Source organism: Amphiura filiformis, chromosome 19 (assembly GCF_039555335.1).
Source record: "Amphiura filiformis chromosome 19, Afil_fr2py, whole genome shotgun sequence".
Classification (NCBI taxonomy): domain Eukaryota; kingdom Metazoa; phylum Echinodermata; class Ophiuroidea; order Amphilepidida; family Amphiuridae; genus Amphiura; species Amphiura filiformis.
This window is the reverse complement of record NC_092646.1, coordinates 59,610,805-59,633,990: the sequence shown is the minus strand read 5'-3', so window position 1 is coordinate 59,633,990 and position 23,186 is coordinate 59,610,805. Positions and strand designations below refer to the sequence as shown.

Genomic DNA, 23,186 nt, shown 5'->3' with positions numbered 1-23,186 from the left:
TTGTATTAGCAAATATCCACAAAAGCATTCATTATAAATTTATTTTGATGATTTGTCATATTTTATGCCATATATTATATCCTTAAAACTAACCGGTGGATTTGCGAACAATTTGTCGACATAAATGACGTTATTTTTAGTAATATGCAGAAGAATGGCCAAATTACCTGTTGTGATAAATTTATCTGTACAAATTGTCGCACTCTGAGTGACATATGGTACGGTATATTTGCAACCCTGCTGTGGATATGTGAACAATTTGTCGACATAAAATGACGCTTGCGGAGAAATTATTAGAAAAAAAAGGTTTTTTTGCCTAGGCCTGTCCTAGGCCTATGCTAGGTATGATCATCAAATTTCGAAGTAGCCTTTTTAGTACTTTTTTTGGTCCTGGTGACAACCCTGCAAGTAGGATATTTCACATTGAAATTGTTTTGTTTAGAAAGGTGATTATTTAACTTGGGCAAATGTATTTTTCCCAATTCTGTGACCATCATTGATGGTACCTTACAATGAATACCTGTACAAAAAGCAAGTACCCATTATGCAACATTTTTCAGCACAGCAATCAATTTTACAGAAAAGAGATTTTATTTGAAAAAATCTTACTATCACTGTATGATAACTTCTGCTGTATAAAGGTGTACCAATTGACACTTTTTGACTTTCAACCTTAAGTTTCTGGTGTCCAAATTTCAATTTTTTTGTATTTCCTACACAGTTATTAAGCTATTTCCGGTGGTCACAAGTTGGGAGTTGAAGGAGGCCCTCTATTATATATAAGCATCTGGGGCTCATGATACGTGATTATAGCCTAGTTTCCTTGCGTGTAGCCTTCTTCACTCAGAACGAAGGCTACAGCGTCAATGTATAGAAAATGCAGGGTCCATCGATCATGTCAGTAAATGAATAGGGCCTAGGCCTATTTTGTTTTGGGACTGATTATTCGGACTACCACCCGGCATGCAGGTATTCCTACATTAAATACAACAGAATTATTACCATTGCAAGATGGCTTAAAGCTAGCATTTCAAGTATCTCTTATAAGCTAATAACAAATGGTGCCCGCTGGAATCTCTTGAGGCATTGTCTTTTTTAAAGACATTTCTTGTTTTTGGTGGTCTGAAGGGGGAAATCTGAATGTTCTACTTGAACCATGAGGGAGGAATCTCCAATTATAAATGGAGAAAAAGGTGGAAACACAGAAGAAATCCAAAAATTTAGAGTGGACGCGATGGGGTAACATGAACTTTTTGTTTGGTCAAAACTCCCACTGCCCCAGCGTAAATATTCAAATGTCCAAAAGTAGTAGAAATAGAGAATTCTCACTATGGCATGCCGTAATTGTGTGTAGTTGAGTACTGGTAAAGTGGACATTTTTGCGCTTGTCATTTTTTGCACTAGTTGCTCATTTTGAACTGTTTCACTTGTTCTAAGATTTGTAAAATTTTCTAAGCTTCCTTAATTGCAATGACCTATACACAATAGGAATATATTCAATGAACACTTTCCTTTTGCTGTAAATGTCTGATGGTATCAAGAGAAATAAACAAAATTAGCGAATTACGCAGTTCGTAACATGTGTCCCTGCCGAATCATTTATAAAGCTCCACTGCTGGAACTGGTCTATGTATCTAATGGTTAGGGGCTGTGCAATAATTATCCGGGGGGTGGGGGTTTGGGGGGGGGTAAAATTTCCAAACGGCTTGCCAAAAATCGCTTGCCCTCCCTCCTCTCAGCATGCCAACAATCGCTTGCCCCCCTCTCGGGCCGCCAAAAAAAATTTGCCCCCCCCCTGCACATGCCAAATTTTGGGATCCCAATTTACAAATCTTAAATGGTCTAAATACATGTTAAGCGTTTCTGTATGGTTTTCCTAAGCCTTTTTAGAGTGTTTTATTTAAAAGGCGCCCCAAGAATGTGTGCCAAAAATCACTTGGGGCCCCCCCCCTCTCGGCTTGCCAAAAATTTTACCCTCCCCCAAGGCTCATAATTATTGCACAGCCAATTATGCCTTCTTGGTGATGGGTAAAATTCTCCACAGCTATATTTTAAAGGTAGTTTATATCTATATGTTTCATTGACAAGGACAGCGACACATGATTCTTGTATACTGAATGAAGGATTTGTCAATTTAAATGTATTCCTATTACAGATCTCATGACTGGTGATTGACCACAGCTCAATAGCAGGTGTATTCACATGCAATCCTAAACTCAAAAATGTCTTAATCTCAAAATGAAGACTTTTAAAACCCAACTGCAAGTGCTGGAAAACCAATGATTGGGCATAAATTCTATTGCTTTTAGAACATGGTTTTAAACCTACCATTCTATCATTTATAATATTCAAGACATTTTTGTACCTAAGGCTAAAATCCAAGCTCTTGTGATGGCACTGCCCCCTGGACGTCCACCGGAGAGTTGCCGATGGATCCAACCAGAGGATTTAAAGTGATCGAGTCCATGAACACCACCCATTAGTCAATCTCCTCCACTGTGTGTCGTTTTGAAATTCTCTACAATTTAAAGTGTCGCTTTAAGCGATTTAGTTGAGGACCCCTGTGCTAGAACAATGGCAGTTGGGTTTGAAGCCAACCCTAAGGTTTCACTCAGAGGTTCAGGCTGTGTAAACTTAGGCTGACGCCCTCATTTATCAACGTTCTGGGTGCACAAATGAGAAACTTATTGTTAAAAAAATATCAGACTTTTCCCCACAATCGAGGAACGAGACGACGCACTTGTGTCCAAATTAACCTTTTGACTGGGTATGTTTGAACACATATTTTTGGAACAGCAGAGGGCGATCCTGTTGCGCTATGGTGCACTACCAAAGTTGCATGTGAATATTTTCATGTGTCGAATATGATATGAATTCACGATAGGAATGGTAAGTTTGACAGTCATCACTACCAAGCATACAAAAGTAGACATGAAGCATAAACTCTCTATGAATCTATAAACTGTTGCTTGCCTACTCACTGACATAATGCCTTAACCACACTGAATGTCAAATGTATACATTTCTATAATTGATGGGTCACCATCGGACATGGCCCCATGCCAGATGGTAAAGCCTTTACTATGAAGGAAGAGTTACCTCGCTAATTAGTGACGAGCTCATTGATTCATGACGTCAATTCACATTCAGGAATACTGAATAGCGTGAAATTTTTGTGAGGATACTTTCACACTTATTTTCACACAATTTAAAAGGCAGCAAAAATATTTGGATCCACTGAATCTTATGAGTACCTGTTGGAAACATATGCAAACAGTTAAAATTGTGAAAAAATGAACACAGCTAAAATAACCCACTACAATGTATACAGTATACAAGGGGCTGTGCACAGATCAGTCAATGAATGACAGCGATGCTTAAAAATAATACTCTACATGCTGACTTACAATACATGAAGGCTTCAACATAAAAAATCCAAGTTTTTCTCAAAATATCAAAAGCTATCTCAAGAATTACTATATCAATACTAGGCTTGGTTGTGCTCATTTTAATGATGATTCTAAATATGGTCAAGAACTTCTGGTATGTCTGGCAAAACTTCTCAAAAATTGCTGATTTACTCAAGTATAATGATGGACAATTTATGTGTGGCAAAAAAACATGAAGAGGTGTTTTTTTTAGTGTTGGGAGCCCCATTGTATTAAGAGGTTAAAAAAATGCAGATTTTCATTAAAAACGTAGTGTGTAAAATCATCTCACACATGTTTAGTATACCTTTTTGATCCATTTTTTTAGACAGTTGATGTTATTTAGTATTGCATTCCTATATTGTACATTAAACTCTTTTTTAACAGTTAATGGTCTATATGTAACAAAGCTGGGCAAAAGTGTTGAAGTTCATCAAAACTTCTTTAGGGGCCAATTTAGACATAAACTTCTTAGGGAAAAAAAAAAACAAAAAACTTGTTTAGGGGTAAAATTTAGACATAAACTTGTTTAGCGGTAAAATTTAGACAAAAACTTGTTTAGGAGTAAAATTTAGACAAAAACTTGTTTAGGGGGTCACATTTAGACAAAAATGTGTCAGAGGGGAACTTTTTGGAAAAACACACATGGGTCATTTTGCTCCGAGGAAAAATGTTTAGGGGATGTTTGGAAACAAAATGGTCATGCATGGCTCATGTGGTTCTATATCACATGATCGACCATGTGACTCCACTACCGCCAACGACAACAGCAATAGCTTATATAATGACCTCGAGTGAGTCACAGACATTTCAGAGGAAGTTTTCAATTTGCATATGTGAAAAAGTTGTAAAACTCTACAAATTATAATCATTTGATAATATCATCCTTAGATACAATTTTAGTCCATTATGTGACTGACAATCACATCAAAAGTAGTTCATGTTGGGCTAAAAAGTATCAATAGTTATTACTATATTATTAGGGACAAAATGGCAGGCAATAAGAACAAGTGGTAGTTTAATTCTCTACATAAGCTCAAGTTTTGAGATATTTTGTCAAGAGCTATCTTAATCAGTGAACCAATACCAGGCTTGTTTGTACTCATTTTAATGCATTTTTCACACTGATTCCAAATATGGTCAGGAATATTTACAAAATTCTGACATTTTTGATTAAAAACAAAATTGTCACTTGTCCCCTGCAGTTGACACCTGTGTAGAGATTTATTACAAAATTGCAATTACAAGAGCTATACTATTATCACCCAGGTGTAAGTGTGTTAGTGTCATAGACCACAACACCAGGTAGACCAACCCACTGGAAAGAGTTAGGAATTAATTTTATCACGAGGATGTGTCTTACAAGAAGGGGTGGCTTTGTCTACGAGGTATATTAAGTGTGTTTAGTGTGATAGACCAGAGGGGTAAGTCCTATTTTGGTCTATGCACTTGCGTATTCAATGTTTCACGAGGTCGTCAATGATCACAGGTTCGAGTCCCCACAGGACCGAGTGACTGCAAAATAGCATGGAATACTTCAATGAATTTACGGATATGGCTGGCAGTCTGTGACATAAGCGGTGGCAGCGGTCCCTGGTGTTTCTTAACACCAGGTGGATCCACCCATTGGGTATTAATAAGAAAATGCCTGGGTAATTGGAAATATCACACAACTCACTTTACATCAGTCTGCCACCCTTCTCCTGGGTTTCATTGTGTGCAACAAATTGCACTCCTTGAAATGTTAAGGCGTGCTATAAGGTGTGCTATAAATTGCTCTTGTGAAGAAGCTAAGGCTGTGGCAGATTTGTAAGGTGAGCTATAAATCGCATTTGGGTAGGCGATTTAAGGTGTGCCCTGCGTGTGTGTTGCATTTGTCTGTTTCTGTATGCTACCCTCTCACTCACCCACACCCAAATACCTATAGCATTCTATACTCACATTATACATCCGAGAGCCCAGACGTCCGCTTCAAAGCTATGTCCAATTTTGCCCAGAACCTCAGGAGCTATATAATTAGGTGTACCACACATGGTTCTGAAATGAAAAGGGCAGATGAATGATTTATGATGAATTATGGCTATTTCATCTGAAATTCATACACCCCCTAAGAAAGACATGACCTTAATCTCCCACACCTAACCCCTGTGTGGGAGATTAAGGTTTTTTTTTTTCAAGAACTGCTATACCCCATGATAAAGTCAAAAGAACACCAGTGGAATGCCAGTCATATGCACAATCCTACCAGGTATTTACAAAAAAAAATCAAAACATGTTTTTACATGTGAAAATTTCCAAGAAAAAATTTGGTAAAATCATGGGGGAAAAACCTGTTGAATTTTGCACCTTGAAGGTGAATTTTCAGCAATAGATAAAGTGACATCATAGAGATATTTTAATTGTATCCAATAGTTGTAGAAACATTAGGAACGAAGTAAAACAGTCAATTAAAGAAAGAAATTCACTTACATTTATCAAAAATGGTAACAAAATGAAAAAGTTGATTCAAATCATTGATTTTTAAAAATAAATCAAGAGATTTAAATCACGATTTAAATCAATGATTTTAATCGGTGTGATTTAAAATCAAACAACCCTGTCAACACACCCCCCACACTAGTATATGATCCAATGTGCTATTCCTATGAAATCCATACACCCCCTATGGAAGACATGACTGTAAATCTTCCATGTAGGGAGTGTGAATTTCAAATGGGGTTATCTGAATGGGCGACTCAATTGGAAATCTACAGCTCCTATGAGTATGATGTGGGATAAGGTCACATACATAATGTCTTCCATAGGTGTATATTATATGGCTTAACTGGAATAGCAGTAATTTATGTATTATTGTTTTCCAGGCCCCATCCCTAAACCCCATCCTACTAGCCCACACTATTAGTCTATACAAACCTTTTCCTATCACCTTCATATTCCAGCTTTGCGGCTAGCCCAAAATCACCAATCTTAACCTCCATAACGTCAGTTAGAAACATATTCCCCAGTTTTAGATCGCGATGTAACACAGAATGACTGTGAAGGTAACGACGCCTCAACAATCTGCTGCATAAAATAGCGCACTTCAGGCTCCGTGAATGTGTGGCGTAATTTCAGCATCTGTACAAGTGACTAGATAAGAAAACAGAAATCATATTTTTGAGTTTGTATTCATATTCTTTCTTACTTCATAATTCAGGCCCAATTTAGATTAGATCTGGTTCAAATTTGATTCACCCAACATCAATTTACTGTATTCTCTCTTACTTCATAATTCAGGCCCAATTTAGATTATTATTATGTTTTGATGGATCCAAGTTGTGATAATATTGGATCCAAAACATAATAATGATAAAATTGATGCTTTACGCCAATATTTATTGGTCTAAGCTATGAGTTTTAAAATATTGGACTCGACTACGCCTCATCCAATATTTTAAAACTCATAGCTCGACCAATAAATATGGGCTCAACCGATCCAATTTTATATCAGATCTGGTTCAAATTTGATTCACCCAACGTCAATTTACTGTATTCTCTCTTACTTCATAATTCAGGCCCAATAAATGTTGGCATTTATAGTACAGCGCTTCTCATATGTTTTACGTGTATCAAAGCCCTTTACATTTCTTTCTGCTGTCATTAAAATGTCAGCTGCTATACAATGCCCAAGGTATGCTCATACCTTTAGGCAGCGCTCAATGGACAAAATTCACAACAGCTCCTCATTTCACCCCTGGGTAGAGATAGACAAGTAAGGTAAAGCACCTTGCCCACATGCACAACACGATGACACTGCCAGGGCTCGAACCCACAAACCACCAATTGCAAGGCAGAGCCTAGTACCACTGCGCCACCGTGCCCTTGATTAGATCTGGTTCAAATTTGATTCACCCAACATCAATTTATTGTCTCCTTTAACTCCCCAATTGTCACTTATCATTTTTATCATCAGCCTCTCCATAATGATACCAAATTTTGTTGTATTACTGAGATATTTGGATGTTTCCTAATACAAACTTGGGTTTATTCCTAATACATTTTGGGTGTATTCCTGATAAACAAGGGTGTATTCCTAATACATTTGGGTGTATTCCTAATACATTTGGGTGTATTCTTAATACATTTGGGTGTATTCTTAATACATTTGGGTGTATTCTTATACGTTTGGGTGTATTCGATGAATGCTCCAAGGGCGTATACGTAGTGGAAAAAGTAGTAGCATCTCGGCCCGAATCTGGGTTGTCCCAAGACATGAAAAATCCCTACCTCCTGGCCAATGTTTTAACTTAATACCAATACAATATATATTTTTAGGCCTGGATCAAGTCATGTGTACTCACCTTTTTACTGCATAATTCTAGAATGATATAGATATTTTCTTCATCTTCAAAGTGGGCATGGTAACTGACAACATTAGGATGACGCAACTTGGAATGAACACTGATCTCTCTATCCATCTGAAAATCAAGCACCAATCAATCAATTAATCAATTAATCAAACAATCCATCCATCAGTCAATCAACCAATCATAATCATCACATAATTAATCATATCAATTAACAATTTATTAAATGTGACCATCTCCAATTCTGATGAAACTCTATCAACATGATTCATTGTGTCTAAAATTAGTATAGTGCCTTAGGGTCAAATAAGGCGAAAATCGTTACACGAGTGACAAAAGTGCCAAATTTGGTACACAGGTTTGTATGACCCTAAAGTTTAAGAAAATAAGCGGCTCCAAAAATATGGACCTCATTTTGGCCATTTTTGGGCTAAAACCCCCAATTTTTGGTCCAAAATACATCTTTTTTGATATTAATGTATTTGACAAGGACTTTTTTCTGCAAACTTACACAGGAACCAGTTTTTCTATGGCCAAATTGTATCAGGAAAAAGAATCTGTCAAAAAATATTTCTCCAGATGAAGTCTTAGGTCGGGTTTTGGCGAAAATTCAAAATGGCCGCCAAAATAGGTGTTTTTTCAAGATTTTGCCACTTTCTGTATAGTTTTAGGCCAAATGCACCAAGTAATTTGTCTCTATATATGTTTTTGAGGCCGCTGATTCCAAATCTGCCATTAATATAATGGCCTTATGAATATATAGATGGCTGAAATTCAAAATGGCCGCCAAAATAGGTGTTTTTTTAAGATTATGCCACTTTCTGTATAGTTTTAGGCCAAATGCACCAAGTAATATGTCTTTATATATGTTTTTGAGGCCGCTGATTCCAAATCTGCCATTAATATAATGGCCATATGAATATCTAGATGGCTAAAATTCAAAATGGCCGACAAAATAGGTGTTTTTCAAGATTATACCACTTTTTGTATAGTTTTAGGCCAAAAGCACCAAGTAATATGTCTTTCTATATGTTTTTGACCTTGCTGATTCTATATCTGCCATTAATATAATGGTCATATGAATATCTAGATCAAAATATGGCAAAAATTTAAAATGGCCGCCAAGATCACCTTTTTTTAAAGAATTTGCTGACAGGGACCCATATTGAGTAATAAAAGTGTGTCTTTTTAGGTGTTTTCATGTCGCAGACCATGAATCTCTACTCGATAATAATCAAATTTGATTAATGATTGTGGCAATATCTGATAATATATTTATAATGGTACAAGAGCCACCATTATGACAAATGTACTGCACCAAGGTTTTTTTAGTACGCACAACTGTATGTCAATTGTGTAATTTCAGGTTAACCATAGCAGCTCAAAAACAAATACGAAGCCACAATATCGCTAAAGTCTTGCTGGGTCAGCGGGTAGATGAGCCCTACAATGAGGAATGCAAGTTCAAGTCTATCGCTAATTTAAGAAATGGATGCTTGAATTTGATCGGTAGAGTGATATTTCAGTGTCAAAGAGACAGTAGCCATGCAATATTCGCAAATAATGTCAGCCAAATTGTGACAAGTGAACTAACAGAGGACTGATTCAAGAAGAAAGTGTTGCTAAGAGCCTGCAGATGCAGGATGCCTTGAATCCAATAAACAAGTTGGTATACCCTGACTTCAATATTTTGTCAGAGTTGAGCACTTTGAATGCCTATACACTAGCAATTAGACTACAAGAAGCATGCCATTAAGTACTCCGAGCTCTGTTAAGCTTCAAATGGTAAATCAAATCCAGATAGATGGTCATGCCTACCAGACTATGAAGTCAGTCTGGATGATCTAGCAGGCATCATATTTCACACAGTAAACATTGTCTTTGGTCAGGAGTTGGGAACAAGAAAATGTTGATTTTCCAAGTGACACTTTATCGAAAATTCAAGGCTTACATCTGCAGTCTCTTAACAACACCTTCCTCTCTCTCTCTGTCTCTCTCTTTCCGATTCTCACATTTTTCTCTAGCCCTTTCAGCCGATTCGGTTTTGGATGCTCCTTGTTTATTCTTTCGGATCCATGAGTTGGAAACAGTAGCATTGAAAGTAGCTTTGTAAAAAGTATTCCCCGATACAATTTTCCATGTAGATTTCGTCCTCTATAGTCATTTTTGCCATCAAATTCTGCTTCTGTTTCTTTTAGTAGGTATCTGTTTTTGCATGTTTGTCCGAAGTATTTTCGTTCATCCCAATTGAATTGCCTGACTTTATCAAACCAATCTTCAGATTTTTGATTAGAGATTTGAATTGGTCATAGTCAGCGAGGATTCTTTTGCCCAGAGATTATGTTGTCATCAGACACTCTTCTTGATCCAGTCCTCTGTCATTTCACTTGCCTCAATTTGGCTGGCACCATTTGCTTCTATTGTTCATTGTCTTCTTTAGCCCTTAGACACTGAAATATCATTCTACCGATCACAAAGGATCCATTTCTTAGATTAGCGAAAGACTTAACCATGTATTCCTCGCTGTAGAGGTGAACTACCCGGTGATCCAGCAACACTTTAGCGATATTATGGTTTCATATTTGCTTTTCCGCTGTTATATGGTGAGCTGTTATGAAGCTGAAATGACACAATTGACACCATATACAGTCGTGCCTACCAATAATATAAAAAACAAATGCCTTGGTGCGGTACATGTATTATTGCGGTGATTATTGCCACTATTAACCATATCGCTTAAAGGAGTATTTCGTGATCCTAGCATCCTCTATTTATGTCATTTTTCATTAGATATCCACGAAAAAAACCTATTCCCAAAATTTCAGTTGATTCCGATTTTGCGTTCGCGAGTTATGCATGATTATGTGCATTACATAGACTATGCCATAGTCGATTTTTGATAAATAAAATGTTATTAATCATGATGAACGCATTCAGTTGAACTCGAAATTATACTTATATTTAGTACATCAAAATACTAGTATAAAATGGTTATGAAAAAGTTTAGGCTATATAATTATATTTGTGACAGTAAAAGTAAAGTATAGGCCCTACGTAGGCTTATATTATTGAATGCAACATATCATAATGGCATAATTAATTCTAATTTTAGAATCTGCCAGTTTATTATTCGAAAAACCGACTATGGACTTTCACTTTTAAGCAGAACTTTACCCGGGACTCACACACTGTCAATCATACTTGTTTATCAATACAATCTAACCACAAGACTAAGCATGGTGGTACAATACGCGCTAGATGCATACGTTCATCCACCAGCACAAAAGCGCCGCATTCCCTAGATAGTTGTGTACCATGTATAGTTATAATGGTACCAGTACGCGTCGGGAGGATTTAAACAATAACGAGATCTGGGCGACCAATCACAAGCCAGATTCATTTTTAAAGATGCATTACATCATCACCAATTTTAGTTAGGCCAGAAATTGGCCTAACTCTCAAAACAAAGTCAGTAGTCCACTTGGGAAGCTAACAAACAGAGGGCGTCACGGTGACTGAAAAGATCAGTTGTGAAAATCTATCAATTGTGCACTCATTAATTAAATCAGAGTTTTTTAATAGCCAGAGTAGTGCACAACTTGGCAAGTGGACTACGGAGAAGTCTATGTATTACACTGCTCCATAGACAATGCGTTGTAATTTCGTTCTGGTGCACCAGAACGAAATTCAAATTTCACGTTATCTTTGCAAAGCGAATTAATCTGCAAGAAATATTTTGTACATAAACATTATGTAGCCAGAGGTTTCCAGTGATATAAAAATCTCAACTTTTTTGAGAAAAGTGGGGGATGAGGCTGTGGATCATGAAATGCCCTTTTAATAGAGTAGAGATTCATAGTCTCAAGAAATGAAAACACCTAAAAGACACATTACTCAATATATCAATATAAATGGCTCACTGTCCGCAGAAAGTCTTTTTTAAAAAGGTGATTTTATGCCATTTTGAATTGTTACCATTATCTAACCTAATATTCATTTGGCCATTATAGAAATGGTAGATTTGGAATTAGCAGCCTCAAAAACAAATAGGAAGACATATTACTTGGTGATTTTGGGCTAAACCTATACAAAAAGTGGCAAAATCTTGAAAAAAAAACACCTATTTTGGCGGCCATTTTGAATTTTAGCCATCTAGATATTCATATGGCCATTATATTAATGGCAGATATGGAATAAGCGGCCTCAAAAACATATAGAAAGACATATTACTTGGTGCTTTTGGACTAAAACTATACTAATAGTGGTAAAATCCCTAAAAAACACCTATTTTGGCGGCCATTTTGAATTTTCGCCAAAACCCGACAGAAGACTTCATCTGGTGAAATTTTTTTTGACAGATTCTTTTTCCTGATGAAATTTGGCCATAGAAAAACTGCTTCCTGAAAAAAATTTGGGTCAGTGCCCACCCCTAGACTATAGGTTAGATACATTAATATCAAAAAAGTTGTAATTTTGACCAAAAATTGGGTTTTTTAGCCCAAAAAAGGCCAAAATAAAGTCCATATTTTTGGAGCCGCTTCTTTTCATGAACTTTAGGGTCATACAAACCTGTGTACCAAATTTGGCACTTTTGTCACTCGTGTAACGATTTCGACCCTAAGGCACTATACTAAAATGAACAACCACTAAGCCCAACACAAAATAAATATTTAAGTCATACGCTATCTAGATTCAAAGATATGGCCTCTTGAAATTTGCTGAGACCCCCTATTTTGCACTCTTAAGTAGCCAAAACGCGCCCTTGGAACTTGGAAGTGCAACCTATAATGCTCTAGATCTGTGTGTTAGCCATAGACTTTTACATAAAAAGTTCTCTGCCTTTGATAAAGATCCTGCTAGGATCGAAAGCTCAGGCCCATAAAACCTTGAAATAAAAAGTTGCTAAGATTTGAGATATTTTCTCAGAATATCAAGAGCAATCTTAAGAACCCCTGAACAAATACTAGGCTTGTTTGTACTCATTTTAATACATTTTTCATGCCGATTCCAAATCCAGTCATGAAAATTTACAATTCTGACATTTTTATGAATTTGAAAAAAAAAATTGAAACTTGTCGTCTGCAGCTCAGAGCAAGTTCAACGGTACAGTAATTTGCATAATTTCCACTGCAGTTGTTTCAACTCATAAACTAATTGCCAATTTCATTTTCATGATTGGATAGTCCAAATTATGTGTACTTTTATTTTCATTTAGGATTTGGATTTACATAAATTGCATGGCCCTATTAATCTCATGCTACCAGTATTGTTTGTATTAAGTAGAATTTTGTATTGAAGAACAATGGCTTTGTAATGTAAACCCTTGAGGCCAATAGTGCCAGAGTAAGCTAGAACCTGCCAAAATGACATCACCTTTAGTGGCAAAGTTCATTAACTTCCATTAAACAATCAAGGCTCCAAATTGACCTCAAGTTGTGGACTGAGATGTTGTACTCATACTGAAAGGTCATTCAGTGAATGTAGGAACATAAAAAGAACTGTGCCCTGGCAGATGAGCATTGCAAAGATTCAGAGATTGGCCTCTGAAGAAAATTCATCCAAACAATAGTCTGGTGGCAGGTGGGTGGGTGGGTGCACAATAATGAGTGGCAGCAATTTAAACACTTGTTCAATGTATATTGGGTGGTTTTTGTTGTGGTTCATAATTAGTCAGTTGAATAGATGTATGGTACTTTGATTAATGGGAATGGAGGCACAATGAGCCTAATGGCCTCATTTCAAATGCCATAGTTCAATGTCTTCCATTCAACATTCATAGCATAAAAGGTTTAGTTGTTGGGTATGAGTTATAATACCCAACATGTACAGATACATTAAGCTTCAAGAACTCTGCCTTGAAAGATGAGCATGAGATCCTTGCCTTACCTTTTCCCGTTGCTGTGGTTTAGCAATGCGAGCCTTCGGTACAATTTTCCCAGCGAATAGACGGTTGGTTGTCATGTGGACTAGCTCATAGCAACGGGCAAATCCTCCCTAGAAATAGGATTAAAATAATGAAATTAGGTAGATTAATCATTTAAAGGTCAATGCACTAAGTATAATCTGCTTCAATGCTAAAAGGCACATTGAAAATATTTAGCGTGTTTATATTACCATTCTGTAGGGTACGTTGCTCCACTTTAGGTGTAAGTTTGTAGTATTTTTAATAGTCAATACCAAGCAGTCAGTCATGACTATGATGATGATTTTATGGTTGAAATCTGAATACAATTTCAAGGTATAGTGCCCAAAATGCACAAATGTGTACATCCATATCAAACCATGCACTTGTCGGCTGTTAAATGTGTCTCATTTCACATAAAATACCAGACTCATCCTAAGTTGAGGTTCCCAAATCACATGGTTAAGGAATGTTCTCTGTATTCTTAAACCATGTGACTTGGGATAATTTGAAGTGACTTCCACTTGGGATGAGTCTGGTATTTGTTCCTAGCTATTTATGTAAAATGAAATGAGACACATGTACATGTAGCAGCCGACAAGTGCACCGTTTTGATATGGCTGTACACAAATAAATATGACCAGTATTAATCAGCATATCAGATAGCACTCACATTTTATGCAACATACTACACAAGCACTCAAAACATAAAACATTAAATTCTGCTCACAAATACACTTATTGAAAATAGACAAATTTGTAATAATAACAATTACACATAAAAATGATTTGATAGTGTAAATGTGTTGCATTAGTAATTCTGAGGCTATTTATGTTCTTTTTAGGACACTGGGCTATTGGGCCATTCTTTGGACAGGTGTGACTAGGGGTATTACACACTAATTCTCATGTTCCTGCTTTATGAATAAAACACATGACATCATATCTTTTGTATAATAGTTACCCTAATAGTTACCCTAAAGTCTGTAGGCCCTACTTTTCAAAAATATTAAAATTTTTTCTAATGTTATTTTCTTGTCAGGAGTCAACAACGGGTTGGTCATGTGTGTGACATCATCAGACAGATGCAAGTTTTTATTTTTTATTTTACAGTTCATTTGTAAATTTATGTGAATGATATTCCTAACCGTACTCATGTTTTTTTTTTTTTACCGGAAGTTAAAGAACAAACAAAAAAAGGAGAGAAGATGAACAAAGTCACCTGGCACCCCCGGGATTCGACCCTCCGACCCCTCGCATGCCACGCACAAGATGACGGCCCTGTACCCACAGCGGTTACACCGGCCCGGCCAGTGATTTCCTGGGTATATATGACTTGGGCTGATGTGTCATCGCATCACCTGGAATCCATGCTTGCACAGTGCTTTTCATAGTGAGCTTTAGTGAGATTTGGTTCGGTTAGGGTTAATTTGGGCTAAATCTAGGAAAAACATGTATGTACAATAACCCTAACCGTACACATGTTTAATCTTGGTGCCAGGCCTAAGGGCTACTCCAACACTTAGTCCTGCCTTACTCCAACCATCATTCACAGTCACTACTCCACCCTCTCTGTGGGTGGTTACTCTAACCACGGCTACTCCAACACTTACTCCTGCCTTACTCCAACCATCGTTCACACAGTCAATACTCCACCCTCTCTGTGGGTGGTTACTCTAACCAGGGCTACTCCAACACTTACTCCTGCCTTACTCCAACCATCGTTCACAGTTACTACTCTACCCTCTCTGTGGGTGGCTACTCCAACCAGGGCTACTCCAACACTTACTCCTGCCTTACTCCAACCATCGCTCACAGTTACTACTCTACCCTCTCTGTGGGTGGCTACTCCAACCAGGGCTACTCCAACACTTACTCCTGCCTTACTCCAACCATCGTTCACAGTTACTACTCTACCCTCTCTGTGGGTGGCTACTCCAACCAGGGCTACTCCAACACTTACTCCTGCCTTACTCCAACCATCGTTCACAGTTACTACTCTACCCTCTCTGTGGGTGGCTACTCCAACCAGGGCTACTCCAACACTTACTCCTGCCTTTTACTCCAACCATCGTTCACACAGTCACTACTCCGCCCTCTCTGTGGTGGTTACTCTAACCAGGGCTACTCCAACACTTACTCCTGCCTTACTCCAACCATCGCTCACACAGTCACTACTCTACCCTCTCTGTGGGTGGTTACTCCAGGGCTACTCCAACACTGCCTTACTCCAACCATCGTTCACAGTTACTACTCTACCCTCTCTGTGGGTGGCTACTCCAACCAGTGCTACTCCAACACTTACTCCTGCCTTACTCCAACCATCGCTCACAGTTACTACTCTACCCTCTCTGTGGGTGGTTACTCTAACCAGTGCTACTCCAACACTTACTCCTGCCTTTTACTCCAACCATCGTTCACACAGTCACTACTCCGCCCTCTCTGTGGGTGGTTACTCTAACCAGGGCTACTCCAACACTTACTCCTGCCTTACTCCAACCATCGTTCACAGTCACTACTCTACCCTCTCTGTGGGTGGCTACTCCAACCAGGGCTACTCCAACACTTACTCCTGCCTTACTCCAACCATCGTTCACAGTTACTACTCTACCCTCTCTGTGGGTGGCTACTCCAACCAGGGCTACTCCAACACTTACTCCTGCCTTACTCCAACCATCGTTCACAGTTACTACTCTACCCTCTCTGTGGGTGGCTACTCCAACCAGGGCTACTCCAACACTTACTCCTGCCTTACTCCAACCATCGTTCACAGTTACTACTCTACCCTCTCTGTGGGTGGCTACTCCAACCAGGGCTACTCCAACACTTACTCCTGCCTTACTCCAACCATCGTTCACAGTTACTACTCTACCCTCTCTGTGGGTGGCTACTCCAACCAGGGCTACTCCAACACTTACTCCTGCCTTACTCCAACCATCGTTCACAGTTACTACTCTACTCTCTCTGTGGGTGGCTACTCCAACCAGGGCTACTCCAACACTTACTCCTGCCTTTTTACTCCAACCATCGTTCACACAGTCACTACTCCGCCCTCTCTGTGGGTGGTTACTCTAACCAGGGCTACTCCAACACTTACTCCTGCCTTACTCCAACCATCGATCACAGTTACTACTCTACCCTCTCTGTGGGTGGCTACTCCAACCAGGGCTACTCCAACACTTACTCCTGCCTTTTTACTCCAACCATCGTTCACACAGTCACTACTCCGCCCTCTCTGTGGTGGTTACTCTAACCAGGGCTACTCCAACACTTACTCCTGCCTTACTCCAACCATCATTCACACAGTCACTACTCTACCCTCTCTGTGGGTGGTTACTCCAGGGCTACTCCAACACTGCCTTACTCCAACCATCGTTCACAGTTACTACTCTACCCTCTCTGTGGGTGGCTACTCCAACCAGGGCTACTCCAACACTTACTCCTGCCTTACTCCAACCATCGTTCACAGTTACTACTCTACCCTCTCTGTGGGTGGCTACTCCAACCAGGGCTACTCCAACACTTACTCCTGCCTTACTCCAACCATCGTTCACACGGTCACTACTCCACCCTCTCTGTGGGTGGCTACTCCAACCAGGGCTACTCCAACACTTACTCCTGCCTTACTCCAACCATCGTTCACAGTTACTACTCTACCCTCTCTGTGGGTGGCTACTCCAACCAGGGCTACTCTTACTCCTGGCTTACTCCAACCATTGTTCACACAGTCACTACTCCATGGGTGGTTATTCTGACCAGCGCTACTCCAACACTTACTCCCACCATGTGAACATGCCTACGCTGGGTGGATCAGTAGTTTAGGAAACTTTGGAGTTAACCCTATATTCCGTCTCTGTGGAGATGACTCATGATCAATTGAGTGGAACCCTACAGTAGCAATTGCTGCTTGTAAACAGGCACTTGGACTCAAGCTATCGGCTTCAACATTTAATATAAAAAGTCAAAGTTTTTGTTCACGCATGTGAACATTAATTTCTCTTGAACCCACATCTCACATGCACAGTTTCTCCGTTACATTCCCTGTGTCTAGAATAGCTTATAATGTAGCCCACCAACCCTGTGGTTAAGAGGTCAGGAAATAATTCATGTTACTATTCCTCATAAATATTTATTAGGTACGGTGATCCAAACATCTTATTGGTTAATAACGCCAGCGTCCGAGTACGGTATTTTGCCTACTTCCCCACTCCTGTGCAATTACATGCACGCGGTGAAGTACATTGTAGTAAAAACTTCCGCTCCCCTACTACCACACTGTGTCTTGACCCCGCGCGTCACTGTTCCTTCAGACGTAGCATTGTGCTACACAACGGCGATTCTGCAGACGCGTTAGTTGTGAAAATGACGTCTGCTGTCAGTATATAAATTACAGATTCATGTAAAATGCGGGGTAAAATGCCTCATTTTGTCTTAAATACACGGCTTCCGGCTGAACCACTAACAGGCTGTGTTAGCACATCTATGACAATGACAAAGGTACCAAAACCTAAATTTTGATGATTTTTACGATCATCCAGATAAGCAAATCACTGAATGGGCCTTTAAATAGAGAAATTCCACATTTATTTGGCACTTCAACTTTGTCAATACTACTGTAATGTAATGACAATTTTAATAACTTACTTTTCACTTTTAAACAATTTCAGATTTTGACACAAATCAATTCTTTACACAGAGAATAATGGGCTATTCCAGTTGAAATCCATACACCCCTATGGAAGACCTGGCCTTAATCTCCCACACAGGAGGTGTAATTCAAATGGAGTCACCCATTCAGGTAACCCAATTCAAAATTCACACTCTCTGGGTGGAAGATTAAAGCCACATCTTCCATGGGGGTATATGGATTTCAACTGGAATAGCCCAATCCTCTGCTGCCCATGGACTTGAATATAATGAGTATGGGGGAATGGAAATGATTAGCCAACATAGTTACTTACAGAGCCTCTGATTGGTTAATTACATGATATAATCATCCAAGTAACCAATCCTAGGTGTCCATCCATGGACTTGAGCGTGCTCAGTGAGTAGGGGGTAAATGGGAAATGATTAGCCAAGATAACTTCCTGTACTTCAATATCACATCTTCCCAGGGTGCATTGCAGGTTTAGGAGATTTTGGAAATTGTTTCATTTACATTCTCGCAAAGAATTGTGACCATATCCACCATAATAAATTGAGCTATAATGTCAGCGTGTTCAGTCCTATGACTCCTATTCACTCTTTGAGATTATTAGAAGACATTCTTATTCAATGGGTGCGTCTTGTAAAGAATTCACGTAATTTGATTGGCTTTCTGGTGTATAATATCTCACAATAGTTGATAGTGATATTAGTCAGGGCGCGCGCCGCCACGCAACGGCGGCACGCTTGTTGCTCCGCAATGATCGCGCGATAATGCGTCCGCGTAAAACACGTGCGAGAACTAAGAACGCGATTCGGCGGCTTAGATGTTCGTGATGGTTTCGTTCATTTAAAACAATGGGGATGTCCTCACAAAAGTAACTTTATTTTTGTCTGAAAAAGGCAGTTTTTCTCGCAAAAATTACCTGAATAAGAATGAGAATAAAAGATAGGATTTTGTCTTTTGCCTATCCAATATCGTGTCATAATAGATGGGCCAGCATCCACTACTCAAAATATCGGCCAGCCCATCCATTATGACACGATATTGGATAGGCAAAAGACAAAATCCTATCTTTTATTCTCTAAGGAAATGCTCCTCAAAATAAGCTTTTCAATGATTACTATGAGCTCATACAGCAAAATATGAAAACCATGACCTACCCTGAGCTGTTCTGGATGTGCCTGTGAATCAAGAGGCTGGTAGCAGTTACTAAGGGCTAGTTTCTCAAAGCATGGCTAGTGGTCAGGCTTAAAGCCATCAGGCCCTATACCAGTGCTAACAATTTTACATCACCAAGAAAGATAAATCAATAAAATGGATCCACATAGGCTAGCCTATATTGGCTAATTATAGGAAACCTGACCACTTTGAGAGGGGAGAGGCAGTCGCAGGACCTGTGGTGATCATGATCAGAGGGTTTGTGTACTAGTCACTAGACTAGACTAACATCAAATCATCCTATGATATATGTCCCTGCTTACTTGTTTGCAAGATAGTAAGAGTTGATAAATCCTTTATTTTCTAATAATGCATTTTACATGCCAATTCTAAATGGTCATTTAATGAAAATGTTCAATTCTGAAATTTATAAAATGTTTAAAGAAATTTGGCACTTTTAACTGGACCGGTAGACACCTGTGTAGAGAGGTGCATGATGGGAAGGCAAGACTGTCTAGTGTGTGATCATGGTACATGCTAACACATCAGGAAATAAGGCTTTGTGCTACTGCTGCCTTGCTCACAGGGTTGCTAGTAACTTTCTACCCAAATGAGGGGTCATATCACTGAAAGCTGGCTCATTTGCACCATATCATTCCCTTCACATTGCATTCATTTTGTTGAGTGCGAACTGCCAAAATACTGCTACCGTATTGTACATGTAGTCTAATATTGATTTTAAAAAACCGGTATTTATACATGTAGTAAACATGTATATTTAATGAAAATTACAATACAATCTTTTGAATAAATCATAAAAGTGAAGAATTTGATAAGATGATCCAATTTGTTTGTTTTTTTATTAAAAGGCAGGAATGGGCAACATTTTCACCACATAGGACTAAAAATATTCTTTATTAAATTATGTGGGCCATACATGCTTCAAGTACAGGCGAAAGCATCTGGTGAAGACATACTCTGTAACATGCGCGAAAATCATATGATTTTAGTTATATAATTGTGATCCGCAGCATCCGCTCTGACAAAACCAAGAACAAGTCGCATTTTTGACATTCCATGATTTAAATAAAATGTTAACACTCAACAAGCAAGCTTTATGATACCAAAATTATATAGCATCAATACCTTTCAAGATATGGATAATTTTGTAAATGATACCTTAAGTGATATTTTTGCCAAATTGCTATTCTGAGTGATGGGCCAATTGGTTTCCTGCCTTACACAGGATTGAATATATGGTCATGTTTTTTATACTGGGACCCTAAAAAAGGTGGTGCTGTCACATTTTGCTCAATCATTTTGTCTACTTATTCCTATATTTTTGCTAAAATTCATCATGAACAAATGGTTTTGGTCTTATTTTGAAGATAAATTATTAATCTAATGAATTAATAACAAATATAAATTAACAAATGTATTAATTAATTACAACCGCTTAATTAAGTTAATTAGTCAGGGGTGGTGCCGGAAGTGGAGGAGCCGGAAGCGGAGGAGCTCTGTGTAATTCCAATGGGAAGTTGATGTTCATTAATAAAATTTATGCACTTTGTTCAATGTTACCCAGTAGAAGTAAAAATGCATTTGCATAATGTTAATCTTATTTTTTTTAACTTTCTATAACTATAATTGCCTAGTTAATCTTAACAAGCTTTTAATGAATGCAGTGGAATGTGGGTCATACAATACAATGGGCTTTAATTTTGCATGCATGCATATAAAATAAATTTCAATATTGTTTTATCTTTGAAATATAAAATAAATCTTCTCAAAGGAGATTATTACAGTCAAAGAATTTAATCTGATGACATATTGATCTCTGGTTATTGTTATAGTTTATTGATGTAGGCTAATTGTGCATGTATATATGCCTACATGTACATGTACATGTACCGGTACCTTTGTTACTAATTATTCACTGTATATTGATTTTTGGAACACCCTATATAGGATTTGGATATTTAAATTTGATATTATAGCAATTCTGTAAACTATTGAATATAATTTTCCAAATTTAATGGCACTTAAGGAAATTTTACATAAATTACACAATTTAATTTACAGTTTTTTTTCACACCCTGTATAACACAATGGGCTTAACAGATATAGTGCAAACTATATATTTAATGAAAGGACTAACTGTGTACATTCCAAATATCAAGTTCATTTTCCAATTTAATATACTATGTAGAAATTTTGGAGCGGTAAAGAAATTTAATTTTTTCTGTATTTTTCAATGGAATCACCCTGTATATTTTTTGGTACACCCTGTATATCCACTCAAACTTTACAGATTTGCAATCATGACAATATATGCCTTCTAAAAATGTATACTTTTACTAGTTTGGGTGAAAACTTTTTGAAATATAATCAAAAATACAAAAAAGGAGTTGATTTTTGACAAATTGCAAGATGTGACACAATTGGGTCCCACCTCAAAAAACATGACCATATAGGGATAATCATAGTTCAACTGTTATTTAATTTAGTGATAAATAAACCTCTTTTTAATAAGTAATTTTAAGGATTTGAAAGTCTATCAAATACCATGAAATTAAGAATTCCAAAAATTTTTTTTATGGTAATGTCATCTTTAAAGGTCTGGCGACTTGTTCCCGGTTTTGTTGGAGCTGGACACAATTCTGTACAATAACAAGCTGATAAGCCCTGGTAGTTTTGTTCAAAAACATCACTTTTAAAATATCTTGGCTAATGTTGCCCAAAAGCTGTAGATTGCCCAAGGGGTTGAAGAGGAATTGTTTCATTTTCATGTAGTAACAAATGGCCGTGATTTGACAGATGAATTGTTATTTGTAAAAGGTTGGTCTGAACCATGGAATTATGAAAAACGTTTTGGTCTTGTAACTTCTAAATTGTTGAACTAAAGTATAAAAAGTATACATATTTAGAATGGAAAATGACCTGACAAATCCAACGGTGACGTCAGATTTATGTAAAAATGGTTACTTTTGGAGAAAATCATCAAAAAGAGTGATTTTGACCCAAAAATTTACGTACACCGTACTAATTATTGTTTCAGTAAAAAGTTTTTCTTATTGATTTTCAAAAACTAGGTATGAAAATCTAGGATTCATTTTTTTATTTTTTTGAATTTTGACCATCTTTTAGAAATATTCGATAAAAATGGTTGAAATTTGACAGTATATTTTTGTTTTTGGACGGAAATTTAAAAAAATGAAAAAACCGTCCCTAGAGGAAAAAGGAGCTGTACACGATAAGACCAAAATCTTACCTTTATTTTCTATAATTAATCTGTTAGCTTGCACAAAAATTGAAAATATGAAAATCTAGGATCCGTTTTTTTATTTTTTTGAATTTTGACCATCTTTTAGAAATATTCGATAAAAATGGTTGAAATTTGACAGTATATTTTTGTTTTTGGACGGAAATTAAAAAAAATGAAAGAACCGTCCCTAGAGGAAAAAGGAGCTGTACACGATAAGACCAAAATCTTACCTTTATTTTCTATAATTAATCTGTTAGCTTGCACAAAAAATTGAAAACATGCACGAAAATGAACACGTTATAAATCGCTGTTTTGTATCAAAAGTGGCAGTAGACAGCAATCAAGCAACCCTTGTTTTCAAATGTGATAATCTTGATTCCTGTAATTCACGCAGCTCGTAGTCGTAATTAAGATACAACTTCCGCACACATTTTACGAA

At 37.7% G+C, this 23,186-nt stretch overlaps 1 protein-coding gene across 1 annotated transcript in view; it reads right to left on the bottom strand.

Moving 5' to 3' along the window:
- LOC140141575 (serine/threonine-protein kinase PLK1-like) overlaps positions 1-23,186 on the bottom strand; it is an 83,254-nt gene that overhangs the window by 36,578 nt on the left and 23,490 nt on the right. The window contains 5 exon segments of the mRNA XM_072163486.1: positions 5,370-5,465; positions 6,342-6,476; positions 6,478-6,557; positions 7,769-7,885; positions 13,661-13,768. Coding sequence (XP_072019587.1) covers positions 5,370-5,465; positions 6,342-6,476; positions 6,478-6,557; positions 7,769-7,885; positions 13,661-13,768 — 536 coding nt within the window.